The sequence below is a fragment of the Platalea leucorodia genome, assembly GCF_965183815.1.
Source record: "Platalea leucorodia genome assembly, chromosome: 3".
Classification (NCBI taxonomy): Eukaryota; Metazoa; Chordata; class Aves; order Pelecaniformes; family Threskiornithidae; genus Platalea; species Platalea leucorodia.
In genome coordinates this window covers 11,669,711-11,688,950 of record NC_138825.1, presented here as the reverse complement: position 1 = coordinate 11,688,950, position 19,240 = coordinate 11,669,711, and the positions used below count along the sequence as shown (strand labels likewise).

General features: G+C 39.9%; 1 protein-coding gene across 1 annotated transcript in view; it reads left to right on the top strand.

The window, feature by feature from the left end:
* Positions 1-19,240, top strand: part of EHBP1 (EH domain binding protein 1) — a 226,218-nt gene that overhangs the window by 201,030 nt on the left and 5,948 nt on the right. Inside the window, exons 21-22 of the mRNA XM_082306310.1 lie at positions 16,117-16,216; positions 17,374-17,447. Of these exons, the coding sequence (XP_082162436.1) occupies positions 16,117-16,216; positions 17,374-17,447 (174 nt within the window). The remainder of the gene's footprint in view (positions 1-16,116; positions 16,217-17,373; positions 17,448-19,240) is intronic.

Below are 19,240 nucleotides of genomic sequence, written 5' to 3'. Positions count from 1 at the left end.
GTGTAAATCAGGATTGGTTTATGATTTGTGCCAGTGTCTTCATTAACATGCTGCCAGTTATGCAAGTCATATTCTAGTGGCTAATGTATTTTTGTAGGCGATATATTTGGCTTCACTTTTTTTAATCATTGTAGTAGTGGACTTGAATAACACTATAATATGTTTTTTTTAAAGTTATGTATACAAAGCTTTTTAAACTAGATTAAAACAGACTGTACTGCAAAACAAGGAATTAGATATCTGCGTTCATTGAGCCCCTGGAAGAAGGTGTTAAATGCATACCAAAAGAATATATTCAGTTGCAATTCCTGACCCACAGTCCTCAGTGCCAGTGAAATTACAAAACCAGTCCTTAATATATGCTTTAGGTCCATCGTGCCTCTCTTACAGAACATAAACCTTTAAGGTATTGGCATTTTGTATGTGGGAATGGCGAAATTGCACTGAGTGTCCACCTGCATTTTTTGAGGGTTGTAATTGCAGGGATTAATCCCAGTGCTGTTTCCTAATACACTTGCTGGATGCAAAGCTTTATATTTGAATTGGCTGCAAGAAGGCTGTATTGTATACAGTATATAATAATACATTATACTCTATGTACTTTTTATAAACAGAGGAAGCAAGAAAGAAAAAAAACAAGTGAAAAACCAAGTAGCTATTGTTGTCCCAAAAAAGCAGAATCATCACTTTTACAACAGGGATCCTGTTGTCCTGCTGCAACAGGAACAGGTTAGGAGAGACGATGACATTTTGCAGCAAATAAAGTGCTGATCTTAGCAGCTCCTTAAATGAAAAGGACTTTTTTTTCATTACATATATTGTAATTTCACATCTGCGCGCTGTGTCTGCCAGTTGTTTCAGAGTTCGGGGCTTTGGTACGTAGTTCATGACGGAGCGTTTCTTTTAAACTTCAGGCGTTCCTGTAGCGAGAGTTGACATCAGCTTCATTTACTCGTATGTATTTGTGAAAGTACTTACGTGAAGATCACAAATATGCACAGCGCAGCTATCTAGTTCTGCAAGTTTAATCCGAGTCCCAGAAAGTTTCATTGTGGCCCTATGCAAATGTATTTACATAGGAATGGGTCTTGGGTCCTTTAAAGAAGGCAACAAAGTTGGAAGACTGAGGCCAACAAATAAATGAAAGTTTCTCTAAATCCATTGGATAATAGAGGCAGTGTTAAGGCTAACCACAGTGTTGAACTAAACAGAGGGATTACTCCTGGGTTTTGCATCAGTTGTTTTCTGCCGGGTGGCCTCACTTGTCAGAAAAAAAAAAAAAAAAAAAAAAAAGTTTAACGGGTGAACATTCACATGGCACATTGAGAAAAGAAGTATGCTTAATTCCATCAAAGCTCAGAAATCAGTCATTAATTTATTCTAACCTCCAATTGTTGGTCATTTGTGAAACATCTGGCCTTTAAGTCATAGGAACCTAAACACAAGTACAATGTGAATTCTGAAGATGGGAGTTGGGTGTAGTGTGGGGGTGCTGTGTTAGCATGTGTACATGAGGGTGGGCGCACATATGTGTGTGTGTTGCATAGGTTGCAACTGCCACTTAATTTTGGAGACTTTGAAACATATTAAAATGAATCCTTCAGTTAATTTACTCTCGAAATTAGATTATTGTTCATTTGCATCTTGGAAAAGTTCTGCCATTCAAAAGAGTCTCTTTCTTCATGGTGAGTTAACAGTTAGATATTTAGCAATCTTGCAGCTTGCTAGTCAGAAATAGTTTCTAATGAAGTTGAAATTTGAGATAGAAAATGTATAAAAGCTTTCAGGAAAGACATACCCTATTTTCCATATGGCTAAGTAATTGTTATGATATTTGTTTTAAAGCTGGACTTAGACACTCCTGACTGCCCTCTAATTTGATATGGCTGGTCCCGGCGATTCTTCTGGAGGAAACTTTCGTAGCAGAATGCAGTGAAGGAGATAAATAATTTTGCAGCTATAAGCACATTGCAAAGTATAGAAAATAATTTGGTCGCCTTTACTGTCGGGCAGATAACAGTCTTCAGGTTATTTGCCTCTGCTGGGAGTTGGAACCTGAGTGAAAAGAAACGGAATGATTAAAAGCAGATTTGAAATAAAGGTGCCACCTTGGAGCTGGCAAAATTCTGCCTTTTGTTAAGCTTAAAATAACGCCTGCTATTTAATTCTCAGAGCTGGGGGGTTGTTTTTAGTTGGGGAGAGAATATAGTTCTTCATGTCTAGCTTAAACATTGCAACATCTGTGATGAAATTTTGTATATTTCAGAAGGTCACAGAATGAAATTAGATTTTAAATATGATGGAAAAATTTAGATCTGTCAGTCCACATGGCTGTGGGGGGTATCTCAGAGCTTTCTGTCTTCAGGCACTTACCTGCTTGTACTTTTTTTGTTTTTAAAGACCAGTGTTCTTTCCTTGGCCTGACCGTTTACTTTTCTTGATCAGCAGAGGCTGGCTGCAGCTCTAAGGCTGTTTTGACAAACATAATGATGCTATCCAAGCACATGACAAAAAGAAAGAATTTTGAAGGTTTTGTATAAAGCAGCTCTGTCTCTTAATATTTGTTTATCCTTTCCCCCTTCCTAAGTAAATAAATCTTTAATCCCCACTCCATTGTAAAATTTACTGTATCCAAATCTAGACCATTGTAATTCCTTTCAAGCTGGGTTTTATCCTTTTCTACTAAAGGGATATCTGTGATTTTGGCAGCCTGACACACACTATATTAAAAAAATCCAATGAGTAAATTAGGGGTGACTTAATGTATTTGGATTCTTAGCATTTACTTCTCCCTGCCATAGTGCGGCTAGAATTTAGCGACGTGAATTTGACGCACGTGGGAATCCGTGGGCACTTACGTGTTGCACGGTGTGTGTACGCGTGTGCACATATGCACGACCCACCAACACAATACGTAAAAAGTCACGTTTTAACTTTGTTAAAGCCCTCATTTCCGAAGCACTGATGTCCATAGTGCTGGTAGGATAGTGGAGATGAGAGGGGAAAAAAAAAAAAATCTCTTTAAACAGCTTGTGAAATGTAATGTTTGAAACGGTTCTTTGAGAACGTGCAGATTATGGCTTGCGTAGTGACTCTTTCCAGCTTTCTGGGAAATGAGCTGTTGACATTCTTTTGGGTCATCATCCGAGATAGGAGGGCAACCACAAGGATTTAGCAGATAAATTCATCCAAAAAGACCTTTATCCATTTCATTGCAACTTGGAAACGTTCATGTCGAATAGCAGCATTAATGTAGCCCTTTTAGCCCTTCAAAGTGAGCCTTATATTTAAAAAAAAAAAAAAAAAATCAAATGACCAGAGTAATAACTTCTTTAGGTCTTCTAAGAGGTAATTCATTATTTACATAATTCTGGAGCATAAACCCGTCTTTCCTTCAAGAGGCTCTGAAATAGAATTAGGGGTCTTACACGGTGAAAGAGTCTCTTTTGAATTCTAATCAACTGGATCTGTCTCAAATTCATTTCTAGTTTATTGTAAACAGCGGAATTTAAATTAATTTCTTCTTATCTTGTCTTTTGAAGAAAACTAGCAACATGTTTAAAAGGTTTTATTTTTATATACAGCTCAGAGTGTATTTTATTTAGGAGTGTTTGTTCTTTTTTCTTTTTTTTTCCTTTTTTTTTTTTTAACTTTATAAACCAGGTGTCGGGCAGGATGGGTTTTGACAGCCAGACAACAATTATGCATTAGCATAGGTGATTATGAAATAAATAGGAAAAAAAAAAAAAAAACTTTTTGACTTGAACTCGAATGATACTATATAGGCTGAATGTGCAGGCAAGGTTCCCACAATGCACTGTGAAAACCTAGGCTAACAACCACCCCGCTGCGTTGAAAACCCCCAAAAAAGACAAAAGCACAATGAAATAGAAAGCTTACCACCGGTAGCTTTCAAAACGACAAACTAGGCAAACTATACATCTCCACCACTCCAATTTTGTCAGAATGCTAATGAGCTTGCTCTGATCTTTACTCGGCTTCCCGTGTTTTCTACATCTTCAAGGACCACATGGCGCTAGCAAAATAAAGACAACTAAATGAGAATTTCGAATGCTTTTTGTGTTAGGACCTGGTGCCTTTCAGTTGACGCACTCGTTGAATATTCTCAACTTAAAAGCGTACAACAGGGGGCTGGGTATGAACTTTTTTAGCAGGGGGAAATTTGTACAAAAGTAAATGAGTGTGATGAGGAAAATATGAGAAAAATTTCTGATTAATTTCCACTCTATAATATCAATGACACCTTCAGCCCTTCTCATACTCCTCTAACAAGAGATGCTGATAAAAGATGAATGATTCTGTGTTGTTCACAGTGAATGTTTAGTGGTTTTTTAATAGCGGCATTCTACATAAAAGGCACCAGGAAGTACTCTGCATTAGCAGTTGAGATCACTAGTTAATAGGATGATGTCTTTTAGCTTTTGTCACAAGATTATTAGAAAGGATGGGTTTCTGTTCTCATCCCAGCATACTTTGGAGTGCTTGTTGAGTACAAGTGCTAAAATACAGGTTTCTCACTATTGTTTCACATGCAAAGTAAAAACCCTTTTAATGCAACACCTTTTACTTTTTTTTTTTACCAGGTGATTTTTGTCATTGATCTCTTATCTGCCCCCTTGAGCTGTATTAATCACTTGTAGTGGTCTGCTTCTCAATGGGGACTTGATGATGTATATGTGTATAGATTCACTATCAAAAATAAATCCCTTATATGCTCTGCACCTTCACAAACCTGATTATCAAGCTGTATTTACCAGTCTGTATTATACCGTCTTGAATGCTTCTCACTGGAGTCGTCCAGTCTGTAACACAAATTTGCACTGGGGTAAGCTAGGAGGAGGCATCCTGCTCCCTAAGCCAAGTTTTGTCTTTTAAAAACAATTGAATTCGCAATTCTCCTTGGAATTCTCAAAAGTAAATGCAGATTTGTATTCACCAGTGTCAGGGCTTGGGGAGGAAAGTGATGAATGTTCAGTTTTGCCTGAGAGATGAACTCCATTTAAAAATTCTTTTTGTTACTGTCTTCAGGCTCACAAGCAGGCAGTATGAAAAATATTGGTGCATATATATAAGGAAAAAGTTGTAGCTAGATAGGGAAATCATCATGGTCTTTCCATATTTTCATATCTTACCTAAATCAGAAAGAATGAATTAATAACACCGTAAGTTTTACAGCTGTTTGCCAGCCTTGCTTTCCATAACACCGTTGTTCTGCTTAGCTCAGCATATTTAATCTCAGGTGAACTGAAAACTTGCCAAACCACGAGGTGGTAGAGGGTTGTCCAACCATACTGTGAAAGGCAAAGATGCACATGCTGAAGCACAGCAAGAGAAAGGACAGTATAACAACGGCAGTTCTGGCAAGATAGAAAATTTAAAAGTATCACTGAAAAAAAATCTTTACCATTTACCTTTTTACATTTAGTATAAAAAGTGAGTGAAAGTGTTTCAAAAAATTCTGAGTACGTGAATGATATGTATGTGACACTGGTTTGGGTTTTTGCTGGTGCTAGTTTGTGAGCATTCCCTATTGGAAATACCTAACGATTAGGAGGCTAGAAGGATATTACTAATATCAGTTTGTGTTGGACAGAAGAATAGGTTTTTCGGGCGAGAACAAGAGTTAGTGATTTTTATTGTAACATGATAACAGTTCACAAAACTATGCATTGGTAGTTACTGCTTTTTCTGAAACAGAGCAATGTTATGAAGCACTTGATGAGATGCTTCTCTCTACAGTGTTCAGGAATGTTAACTTGCTGCCAGAGTTATAGTAATGGGAGTTTCGGCAACTACCAAAAGCCAGCCCGGGTGAAAGAAGTGCAATGACATTATGATTGAGGTCTCGTTTACAATATGGTAACTGTGCTTCTGTGTTGCATCCTAGTATGACTTGACTGACCTGAAGCCCACAGAGCTCTGTAGAAATGCCTGCTAGTACTGAATCCATGCAGTGCGAAGCCATTCATTAAAATTTGTTAATGCAAATAAACTGGTACTCTAGTAACCTGTTTTTCTGACACGAGTCTTCAGGGTCCAGATCTGTCCCTTTCATACACAAATTTCTGCACAAGTATTGGTTTTGTAGTTGCCGGAATTATGCATTTTGAGGGACTGAGAACTTCTTGAGTTCTTGAGGCTTGTCAGCCTTTCTCCAGTTTCCCTTCTGTCATGTTGCCTCCACAGTCTCTTACTGGGAAACTCTTTCCTCTCCAATCTCCATCTCTTCCCATTAGCAGTTCCTGTGAAGCGATTTTTTGGTAAAGGAAGACCGTCCGGCCATACTTTTCCAAATACCCAGCATTTCTACAGCTGAGAAGCTCCCGCAGAAGGAACACTCCATGCCAAACCCCGGAGTTCACAGTTCTGACTCTCTAATTCACCACATCCCTTTGGTCTTAGATCTGTGCACTGGTAGGCAGAAGTTCCCGGGAGGAGACCTTTCTAAGACCAGACATGGGCAGCATGTGTGTTCAGCCTTCCCAGGCCAAGTTCATTAAATCATTAAAGCAGCTCAGCAGCAACAATGACCATATTTATTTTTTTCTCAAAGTAACACAGAATTGCCGTTGGCTGGAAGGACTGAACGATATGTCGGCCTCCTCTCCGTGCACTTCCCTGGCTTGTAGCCTCATCATTGCCTTAAAAGAACCTGTCAACAAAGTGCTTGAAGCCAGCTTGAAGAAGAGAGCCTGAGTGCAGCGCTGCCCGCATAGCAGGAGGCTACTCTGGGAGAGCCCTAGGCGCTATGAATAGACTTGCGAGCCTTCCAAAAGTCTTGCAAGACCCAACAGACACTTGCTTATTTTAACTGATTTCCATCTTTCTTTGTGGTATTGCAGTATAAATGCTCTTTCATGTGGTAGGCATAGTCTTTGGCTTTATGCCTGGAAGTTAGCTTTCACTGCAATCAGTGCCTGCCTGTAAAGAGAAGGCGAGGAGAAAGGCACTTTGGTCACCCCAGGGCTCCCAGCCCACGATGCCACTGCAGTCTGGAGAAAGCCCTGTTATTTTTTCTTGGTTTCTCCCATTTACCACGAAAAACACCTTTTCTGTCAAAACTGGAGACTGTGGGACCCCAGGACACCTCAGCGTAGCTGAACTTGCCCATTTAGCACTGGGAAGCTTTGGATCCCAGAAGTACAACCCTGCCAACTCCCAGCAAGGTGACTTCATTAACACTGGTACAAGGTCACATTCAGTGCCAGCCATCATCTCACTTCAGGCAGTTGCTTGGGTTAAATTCAGCCCTGTCCATTAAAGAAGTCATTTTATACTGTCCACCGCCCCTTCCCAGCTCCAGGAGAATATGTTCTGAAGGAAGTAAGGCAACATTTGGTAAAAATGGGATAACATGCTGCCTAGTAGAGCACAATCCAATGACTTTAAGGTTAACTGGCCTCTCATTTCAGAATCTTACCCAGCCATCACTTGCCAAGTAAACAGGCAACTGTTCTATGGAGTACTTATGAGCCATAGAGGAATTACTGTCTCTCATAACAAAGCATCCAACTGTACTTGTCAACCTGCAAGCGAAATAGTTCATCTGCCAGACCATCATCCCCTTCTTGGTGGATTTCCAAGCATGAACTACTGTTTTTTCCATAGCTTCAAAGCTTCGTGTGTATCAGTTAATGGTGCATGTTTCCTGTGCTGCAAGCAAGGGTCTGATGTATATTTTTCTGAAGGAAAAGGAAGGCAGGAAGCATCACTTTCTTACAGGAGTCTCTCCAGATGTTTCAGTTGAATCTCATCTCTTGTTGTCTGAATTTTGGGCCACAGACTGTGTGTTTTCTTGGTCTGTATTGATGGTCCCACATTTAAAATACATTTGTAATCTTTATCAAGCCCAAGCATTCTGTTTCTGTTAATTTTCTGTTATTTTCTGGGGGCCACAGTGTTGACTTGTCGGGTAGAGAAAATCAGTAATCTTTCAGGCAATTCATCTTTTGTGGAAGTTTTGGTCCTGTGATAATTTGAGGTTGCCGAGACTGCAGGCCACAAATGTTTGTCTTCCTGTGAGTCAGTCCCACTCCAGGTAGAATAAATCCTCGCACGCGCTGAAATGTGGTCAGAACCCTGACCTTCTGTTTACACAGCTCTCAAAATTTTAAATAGCCTCTCTGATTTATTATGCTTCAGAAACCAAAGAAATTACAAGTTTCCTGCTTGATATTAAGCTAATTTGATGTGTGCTTGTGATAAAGGCATTCCCTTGGCCACGGCTCCGTTTCATTAGGGTTACAGTACTTTTGGGGTCTGAAGTAGAGTCAGAAAATGCACTGCAATGTAACTCTGCCTGGCAGATTCTTGGCAGTTGTTACCTACTTTTATGAGACTCCATTGTGTAGACATCAATGTCTCCTCCTCAGCTGCTCTCAGACAGTGGCCATGAATTTGCCTTTCTAAAGTTCCTTAGGCATTTTCCCATCCAGTTCAGACTCGGAAAATTGTGCTAGGGCTTCATCTGCTACCTCGCTCTTCTGCAGCGTCATCTAAACAACGGTCCCATCCTATTTATCTCTTGGTGGCTATTCTTGTTCATTTTCAGTGATTTTTAATAGCCGAGGAGGTCCTCATTCAGTGAAAGGAAGAAGTATTCTGGAAGAAAGCTGGGCATGGTAATCTGAAATGGGAGGCGTGAAGCTCAAGGTGGAGCAGCCCATCTATTCGTGCTGTGGAGTGCCTACTACAGGGTCCGTTTTGACACTTGGAACTTTGAAGAATTATTTTGACCAAAATTCTGAGCTTTTCCACCAAAGGTTGTCCTCCAAGAGCAGAGGAGGGTGATTTTTCAGAAAATAGGTCTCTCTTGGGATGCCTCAGTTTCACTCAGAAAGTGAAAAACTGCGGATTGCTAGTCTTATAAAAAAATCTTCAGCGTAGCTTTCAGTTGGGTCAGACACATTTTGTGGTAGGCCTGGTGTAACCCTCCTTTATGAAGAATATCTCTTGTGAATATAGGCTTTTCTGCTTAAGCATTGTTAAATTCAGTAACTCGCATTAAAAACAAGAGCTCGTCTGTGCATAAGCTGCTCACAGTGAGCGAGACGAGAAGACTATTAAAATCAGTGGGAAGTCCGCTGTTGACTTCGAAGGGTTCGAGACCTTCCATCAGCCTTTGTTAGCAATGTGAGGCTGGTCAGCTAAAACACCCGGCATTGCTTCTCGTCCCTTCCCATGTTTCCTTTCCATAAAGCTGTAATTGCCTCAGTGGATCAGCTCCACGGTCTGGTCCAGAACACTGTCCCATAGGGAGACAGGTACAGGTTGAACCCAGGCAGGGGCAAGAAACTCTACAGGGGCCGGTTACAGGCTAACCTGGCCCCAGGGAACATTTCATTTAACCTCTAAAAATTAAAGGTTAACTAATGTCCTAAAGCAGGAGGATCCAATTCCTACTGCCATGTTTTTTTGTTTGTTTGTTTTTTTGTTTGAATATTTATGGCTACAGCTTTGCCTTTCTATATTCAACATTCAACCTGGTTTTAATTCTTGCTGAGCTCTTAGTTTCAACATTGCCTCGTGGCGACGAGTTCTACTGGTAAATGATGAGGCTTTGAGGAAAGATCGTTCTTTTTATCGGTTTTAAACACACCACCTTCAATTTCAGTGAATTTCCCCAGGTTCTTACAAGACAAGATGAGACACATCCGAGAACTATTCTTTATTTGCTATTCATGTTCTCCTTCAGGTAAACAAGCCAATCTGACCGCTTGCTTCTAATACAGAAACTCGTAAAAACTCGTCCCCGTGATTGGGTGAATGCAACTTTTTTTTTCAGCGGGCAAATAAAGGCGGCGTGGTACATTTTCAAAAGACCTTCCCATTAAATTTGTGGAATTCACTGGTGTTTGGATGGCTCTTGGTGGTCATCTAGCTTCTGTCAGCTAACAAATGGCCCAGAAAGAGGAGCAGAGAGAAGTTGGCCAGTTTTTGTCGTTATTCGCCCCGCTCTAGTTCACATGCGCTGGCATTCTCCTGCTGGCCTCTTCACCCAAGTGTGTTGAGTGAAGAAAGCTGCTTCTATTCTATTTTAAAACTGTGTGTAAACATCAGCAAATGGGTGAAGAATGGGCTCTGTCTTAAGTAGGTTGTTTTTCGTGTAGTTCTGTTGAGGTAAATGGGGAGACATGGGGAGTTTTCTGTGTTTAACCATGACACCATGGCGCACACACTATACGTAGTGCAAATAAAATTTAAAAACAATTACTGCTTAAGACGACATACAAAGTGATTTCTGTAAACCTGTTATTTCTTGCCAGATTGAATGGACTGGTTTGGGATGCTGATAGAAACCCTTTATTATTTATCTTCTGCAGGTTGTAATTGATTTTTGCACAACAGCTAAATACATTTACATTTAAGGATTTTTAAAAAAATATTAATCTATTGGCTTATCTTGACAGATTTACGACGGTATAAAGTGTAGAGGAGTTACTGTGTTCATCCATTTACACTGTAAACTGATCTTGTCCCTGCATGTTGCTGCTTTTTCTTCCTTTTAAGTGGTATTCACAGTGTTTCGCAGCACTTTCTTCTCAGTTTTCTTAGCGATGTATGGGTTTACTATGTTAATCCATATTGGGTTTACCTAATGACTAGCTGCCCAAACGGCTTAAAAGTAATGGGTCTAATGGCACATATATGTACTGATAGCTGGCTGAGCATAAGGGCTGGGTTTGGAAGCATTTTTAGCAGGAAAGGAAAAAAAAATAGAAATTGTTTTTTCAAATTGATTCAGAAGAGACATTTGTCAAGATGCTTCTTATTTAAATATTTAAAAAATAATTAGCTTACAGTGTAAACAAAAATCCATTTGTAAATCCTGAAGAATGTGAAGGAAAAGGTATTTTTAAAAGGCTGCCTGGAAGCTGTACAACGTTAAAATAAGCTAGTCGCTTTTATTGTTCTCAAAAATGGTAACATATAAACATGCTTGTAATTCTTGAGCATTGTAGATGAAAATTGGCTCAAGTTGGTTTTGAATAACAGTCAGGAAAATTGTATTTGAATATGTGTGATGAACCACAGGAGAAAAGAAAGGGTTTTAGGGTGGGGTTTGGGGTTTTTTTTTGCTATCGTTAAAATTCTGGCTATCATTATTTTGGCTGTCATTAAAATGTGTCCCAGTAAGGGACAAAATCACCAAACTTTATGCTGCAGCCCTGACTGAATCCTGCACAGGAGCTATTGCAGCACAGAATCACAACTCAGAAGTCAGTAGGATTTTCTCGTATCTGAGGGCAGAATTTAGTGTCTTGTGCTATTCTGGGTTTGGTGTTGGGCTCGTTCCTAATCATTGAGGAGGGTTCTGGTAGATGTCAAGTGAAGAGAAGAATAGAGCACGCATCCTTCACCACTCAAGCCAGACAATGAAATTAGAAAATGGCACTGAGAGTTGCTGTGAGAGAATTCCCCTGGATTCCTAGAGGAAGAATCAAACAAGAATGTATTGATTCAAAAAAAAAAAAAAAAGAAAAAGAAAAAAAAATAAAAAAGAAAGCGGGGGGGGGGGAGAAAATAAATTAGCGAAACCTTGCCAGAAGCCTCCTCAGAACCTATCTAATAGTGAAGTCCGACATTAAAAGCTGTATTGTCTTTTTACATAAAGGCGTGTGTACTTACTGTTTCGTCTTAGTTTCTGGTTCTGCATTTTTCAAATCTTTTACCGAGCATTTTGCATGCATATGATGTTTGCAGCACTATGCACTTTTATTTGAAGACTGTTTTCAGAAGTCATTATTGAACTATAGGATAAAAAGGTATAAGCATAATTATGTGTTAAAGAGAATAAATATGTTCTGCTAGATAGTTAACCAGGTGAGGTTAAACAAGATAAGATGAATTCTGGTCTTTTTAGAAAACTGACAGTCTTCATTTTAAGCTACAATGTAAAGTGCTTTATCCTGAGATTAGGTATTGTGGCAGAAGCTAAAACTGCCTTTTTCCCCTAACCGTGCCAGAATACAACCTCCTTTTCTTTTTGCGCTAACAAGACTGCTTTACCACCACAGCCCACTCTAAGTAATTAAATCAATCCTTTGTACTTACCGTATTCTCCTCTAGTGACGGTACTAGATCTGATTATATGCTTCATGCATATTCAAAGTACGGCACTGACAGCTCTTTAATGAGCTCTTACTTAATCAGTACGAACAATGTTCATCTTGTTCTTTTTTTCCTCATACATTAGAGCTAGGAACAGTTGGGGAAAAAATGAAACATCCAGCATTCATTTGAAAAATATATTGTACTTTGAAAAGTGTCTAAGCTGGGGAAGTTGCATTCTGCCCTTTAAAAGTCTGATGGACAAATTGGATTACTAGTATTGGATTAAATAACAAATGGTTAGAGGAGAAATGAGAAAAGCTCGCTGTGATCACAGGCTTTAATATTTTTTGTTACTTATAAAGCTGAAGGGGTCTTTAACCAGTTATTAAAGTCAGGATTAATTTGTAATGGTCCAACTTACTAGCTTTAAAAGGGTTTTGTTGTTGTTGTTGTTGTTGTTTTTTATCGAAAACAATAGTGTAATGCGTGTATTATGGAAAAAAATTTAAGTTTAAAATCTGTGGGCTATTTATAGATTTTCATCATCTTGTACTGGCTCAGATAAGGGGTTTGCATGCATGGGATCGATTTGTTCTCAAACATGTTTTTCGCTTCATTTAAATAATCTGTACAGTTTTTTTTTTTCCCCAAGAACAACACAGGTATTCTCCCAATTTTAATTTTCAAGCATTTGTAGCAAGTCAATTAAATACTTGTTTTACACTTGGAAAGTGGAAATAAAAACCACCCCAGCAGCAGCAGGGTTTTACAGAGTGAAACTGAAATTGTGTTGAAGAAAAGCTTTTTCTAATTTTTTTATTTAGAAATTGTAAATATGAATTTAGCTTGAAACATCACGGCAGTAATAACACTCAGTTTTTCTTTGTTGAAAGTGTTTCGCATGCATCTTTCCACCAAGGGGGGGAAAAAAAAAAAAGAAGTAATACTCTAATGGTGGTGTATTTGCTGAAAAGAGTTATTTAAATTTCTTATATATGGGAGTTCATCTTTATTTTGCTTGCCTGGGAAGAATCTGTTTCAGCTCCATGCGCAAGAATTTAAAAGCTGACAGTCAACAAATAAAATATCAGCATCGACTGCTATTAATATTGCACACATGTGTCATTTCACTGATCAAAAAGGCCTTCGCCGGGGTACAATTGGCCTTTTTCCAAATTGCAAGCTTTTTCACAGCTTTTTCTTTTTTACTCTTTCTTCTTTTGTTGCTGCCCGGGGATTTGTGCCTATCGCAGCCGATATCACATGACCGGTGTCAGGGCATCACATGGGTCCAAAGCGAATACAAAAACAGATGAAAAATTCAGTTAAAACAATCAAGACTTTGTTAACTCACTTTTAAACCAGGCTATTCTATGGATATTGCCTGTGCTTTGGTGTCAGCGTGGAAATATCAAAATAAAAAACCTGTTCAGATCTGACTCAACAGCTCCAAGCTTTACCTAGATCTTTTCTCGTTATATGTTGCAACTAACTTTATTTAGGAGGAATGCATTAATAGAAAGAAGTTTATGTCCTTACCCTGAGGTTGCATGGCATGAAATTCAAGTTCAGATCCGCCATTGAGTCAAACTCCTTTGAAACATTTCTGTCTCTCATTTCTTTTTCAAGGCTTGCAAAGTGAAATGCAGCAAGAGCTTGCAGTTATAGTGGCATCTTTTAGCCAGAGATCCCAGACCACCCCAAACCCAACAAATTTAGTGTCATAAATGGATTAAAATGTTACTATGGCCACGTGTGTCTGGTTGTGAGAACTTTTTTTCACCGGCAGTGTGGCAATTTCATGCGTCACAGAATAGACCGGTCATTTTGCAAGGATAAAAAAGGCAATCTATCCCCTTTTTCTTTCTCTCTTCCCCAAATAAATTCCAGCTACTTGGTGCATTTCAACGAAAGGTTGCTAATATTGATTATCATCTACTTCTAAAAGCAGACCCTGTTAGATGGACTAATACAGCAATGCCTTTGATCTGTAACTTAACAGCAAAGTGTACTTATAAGTTTTAATCCTCTTGGGGGGAGTGCTGAACTGCTGAACGTTATTGTAAATGCCGTGGTCTAGTATTTTCTGCGCAAAACCAGAAGTTGGAGGTCTTGGGGGAGAACATTTCTACGTGACCGATATCTTCCTTCATCGCTCCGTCATCCAGGAGCTGGACCCTGCTGCTTCTTGGAAAAAAGTTGCAGGGCCGTCCCCAGTTTAGGATGCTCTGCCCTTCCCATCTTGCTGCTAGCAAATTGTGTACCCTAAAAGCACCCTTCCAAGGAATGGTTTCATCAACTAGGAGCTTGCCAGGGTGATAAGTGGATACAGGGGCATGTCTCACATCAGAAAGAAGAGCACGCCGAATGGCATAGCTTTTTTTTACTGTGTGGGTCTGCCAGCTTTACCCCAAGCTGACTCGCTTCCCTGTTCATCTCCTTTTCCTTCCCTTGTGTGGATGCACCAAGCCCACAGGCCATGGCAGGGGGAATCAAACAGTTTGGAGAAGGCCGGTGACCTTCCTTTGCATGCAGCAGGGTCATAGCTGGGTGAGGAGGTGGTTCTCCATGCAGATCTGGGCTTGCACACTACCGTGGCATTGGGGTGTGAACGTGCGCGTGGCAGGCACGTACGTGCAAGCATTTCAAATGCTCCCATTCAGAAATGGAAAGCTTTCTTTTAGAGCAAACCAATATTTTTTCTGGTGTCTTTCCAGCTTCTGGTGCTGGAAATTGCTTGTCTACAACTAGAGATCCTATGGTTTAAGTTAATAGGATAGCTTCCCCGAGTATCAGAGGTTTCAAAACCCTTGTATCAGAGATGTCAAAACCCTTTACAAATATCAACAAATGAACTTTTGCAAGATCGGTACGGGTGATTATCCCCATATTACACACAAGGTGCTTAAATGCAGAGGTCTGCCCATGGTCTCCCAGTGAAGCAGTGTCAGAGCTGGGAGAAGTACTCAGAAGTCCCAGCTCATGCTTCTTTGCCACTATACCAGGTTTCTTCCCAGATTAATTTTAACTATAAGAAATAAGAGAGTTTCATAATTCATTGAGGACCATATAGTCTTTGCTCCTCAGCTCAACTTGAGAGATGAGAATGACAGGTCACTGCAGAAGTGCAGTCTCCACAAAGGACTTTGATGAGGTTTCTCCTAGGCCCCCAGCTCAGAGAGAGTGAAATTTGGCTGAGTGACCCTGCTACATGAAAAGGACGGTCAGGAGCCTTCTGGGCACTCATCTCCCTTTCCCCCACGTGGCCCGATGGTGCAGAGGTGGTAACACAGAGTCTTATAGAGTCCAGTAGAGCATAGCACTGCCTGACTGAGGGTCCTGATCCTGAGGCAATGATGAACACGGGCTGGGGAAAGGGATGCCAGTCCATGCATACGTACATGGGAACCCTTAGGCACCTGGACCCCAAAATGATTCGTATTTGCGCAGATGCTCCCTTTGATTGCGGGTGAGGAGAGGAGCAGCCCTTTCCTGCTCATCGTCTGGAAGAGTGGCCTTAAGCACAGAGAAGCGGAGCAAGTGCCCACACCTTGGCCAAGGGTTCAGGATTGCCATCTCCTCTGCAGCTGCTTTGATCCCTACCACGTCATCCTGACTGCGCTGGGTTTCAATGGGTGGAGTGGGTCTTGCCCACAAGGATTGTTTTTGTGTTTGGAGGCCTGTGATGACCAGATGTCTTTTAGCAACAAGGTTTTTTTCATTGGGAACGTAGCAACAATATAGTTCTTTCGGAAGAATTTAAAAGATACAGTACTTTTTAAGAGGCGTTTATTTAGTTTGGGGTATCAGCGTGGTAAAGAACACTAAAATGTATGCTGAATAATGTCTGCTTTCAAAGATTTATTTATGGAGCAAGCAGCACTGGGCTGCAGGGCTTGTAGTCATATGGTTTTTTTTACCATTTGAGAGTATGCCTTGTAATGCTCAATGATATTGGAGACAGATACTCCAAAACCTGAATTGAAATATGTAGCTCAATTTGTGAAATGCCACCGAGTAATGAAATTCTTTCGACTGCAGGAAGAAACACAGAAGAAGAAGAAGCTATGATGCAGGAATGGTTCATGCTGGTTAATAAGAAGAATGCCTTGATAAGACGAATGAACCAGCTTTCTCTTCTGTAAGTACAGATGGATACATGTATTTACAAAAGGATGATTTACTAGAATATTTACCCAGCAGACAGATGCAAAACTCTTCTTTTCTTCCCGTTAGACTTCAAAAGTTCCCTCAAAAGTGAGCAGCATGGATGATTTGTGGAACACACTGAGTAACTTGTTTTTCTCATATTTCAGACTTGAAAATGAGAAGCGTGCAATGACACAAGATTAGCCAGAGCTGTGAAAAAAAAAACAAAACCTAAAGAAATATTAAGTACAGTTACATTTTCAAAGGCCCAACAGTAGAATAAAATTACATTTTAGAAATGCGCAAATAGATTTGGATTGTGCCTCAGATGTGACAGGTGAAGACTATTCGGAGAGAGAGCAAAATTTGAGTCGCTGCCTGCTTCGTAGAAATCCTCAATCCCATCGCTAGTTCAGCAGCACCGGACTGCTGGAAGGATATTAGTGAATCAGTCACGGTGCGATGGTACCACCGATACTGCAAAGTAAGGACAAATAAACTTTTTTCGCTAGCACTGGTGAGGAAGGGAGAAGACACTGCACAGTTTTAGAGGCATTCTGCCGTCAGTGTTTCTTCTCCAGCTTCTTTCGGTTTGTTTGTATTTCTTTCAGTAATGCCACCTAGTGTAGACGTCTGCATACTTCCCTGGGAAGAGCCTGTGCTCACAAATTTCCTACCGTGTCTGAACTTGACAGAAGATTCTACCTTCAAAATATTAAGCTTTCTAATCCTGTCTCTAATTTTCATTATTCATTAGGGCAGAACGTATATAGTATAATACTTCCAGTGTCATATTATCTTGGTGAATAGGCTGATGCTGGAATTTGTTCATTAGATCAGGGGGAATGTTTTATACTTAGGACATTCCACAACAGCCGCTCCAAGGATGAATATGAAATAATTACGTCCTGTAGCACAATAGAGTTAAACTGACAGAATTAAAGCCGACATTATAGAAAATGAAAAGGCCCTTTTACTGAATATGCCACCTGAGCAAGGTTTTAAGTTTGTGTATCATTTGTTTGGAGTAGCTTAAAGTTAAAGAGAAAAGTCGGTTACGAGTCCTAAAATCAATGTAAGTTAAAGGTTCTTTTAAGTGTTTAATGATTTAGTAATTAACATATTGATGAACTTTTGCAACTTGCCTAGGGAAAAAGAACATGACCTAGAAAGGCGCTACGAACTGCTGAATCGGGAGCTAAGAGCAATGCTTGCTATTGAAGGTAAGAGCAATGCTGGGTACCGAGGGAAGGAAAATGCTTGCTGCCGAAGGTGGCTACCTGCAAGTACCAAACGTGGAGGCTTCTCTGAAGCCCAGTTAAGAATCAGTGCTGATATTTACATCATTTTAAGTGATAGCACGCAGCAGATAGGCTGGGTCCACGATCCCATCCTTATGTTTTATTCCGGGCGGGGAGGGGAAATGTCCAAGATATGGGACAAAGAAATATGGTCTCCTCAGAATAAACTTTGAAAACAAAGTGATGAGGAGGTAAAGAAAATTTGTCCGGAGTTTATTATTTTTTGTCTCAGTAATAATCTCCTGGCTTTCCTGTGGCATTGTGCTGCTTTGGGTGCTGCAGAAAATGGAAGGGGTGACCCACAGAAGGGAGCCTCCTTCCTTTCAATGTTTTAGATGTGTTTTACAACACTATCTCACTGGGGGGGGGGAAGGTCTCATCGGTTTTGGTGGTAAAACACTACGTTTGCCAAGTAAATATTTCATCTCAAGCAACACCAGGATTAGTGCAATCCTTTGCACAGATTTTCTCCCTTCTCTGCAACTCTGCCGAGTTTAGTCACCTTACCTGAATGAAAACTCATGGGAAGATTGACACGCGGGATAAATGAAACAATTGCGTCCTTTCCGTAGGGCTTTCAAGCGAATTGTACAATAATCCTGGGGATGATTCATAATAAAAAATAAACATCCAGATAGCTTAAACCATTGCTTGCATTATTTTCTTATTTAAATATCTTAAGTGTTTTCTAATGCTGCACCGCTTATACCTCTCAGTCACAAATGCTGTCTTATAGTTCAAAGATGTTTGCTTAAAAGTTAATCCTTTGGGCTCTGTAAAATGGACCTGTTGTCTAATCAATGCAAATTGATTTTGCTATTCTGTATTGACCTCTCAACCCTTTGACTGTCCATGGTAATTTCTTTCTTCACCTGATAAGGTACCTGATCCATAATAAATCAATTCTAATTAGTTTGGAGACTTCACTGGGAGCATAAGTTTGTTGGAAAAAAGCAGCAGGTTTCAGGTAGCTTTTTCATATCACTCCATCTGTGGTTGTATTTTTTGCATAAGACTACGTTCACTGTGTTCTTGGATAAACTTGAGTCATAAATATATACATTGCTTTCTGCAGAGACAAGCCAGTGTAATTGGGAATCATACCAATGAAATATTAAAAACATAAAATACCCTAAAACCAGAGAGGAGTTCAGGTACTGGATTTAAAACCAAAGTTTCAATGCTTAATTGCCTTTTATGTTTTACAGTCTTGGAACCATCCTAGCAGCAGCCTCTGAATGTCTAGCAGCCTATGCCATTCACACGTTGACTTGAACAAAAATCTGTCCTTTTTTAATTTCTTTTTTATAAGTTCAGAGGGAGATGCCAAAACCCAGGAAGGCCCTCTTTTTTTTTTTTTTTTGCGTGCTACTGGTGATATGGTAAGCAGGGGGTTAGGGAGAAAACATAAGTGCCGGAGAATTTTGGTTTTGTTTTTTATTCATACAACAAAGTCCACGTTTAGCATTTTAACCCTCAATAAATTATTAGTCTCCTACAAGTTTTAGAGCTATCTGCGTTTACCTAAAAAACGTATTAGAGTAGAAACTCTCCCAAGAAAATGCCTGTGAAATGTGCAAATACGCATTTGTGACACCTCGCCTCTCCATGTGTGCATCAGCGCTGTATCGCTTTCCGCGTCCGACATACGCTGGGGTGCAAAGATGCACTTTTTGGGAAGCACCGGTAAAACCACACCATTTATAATGTGATTT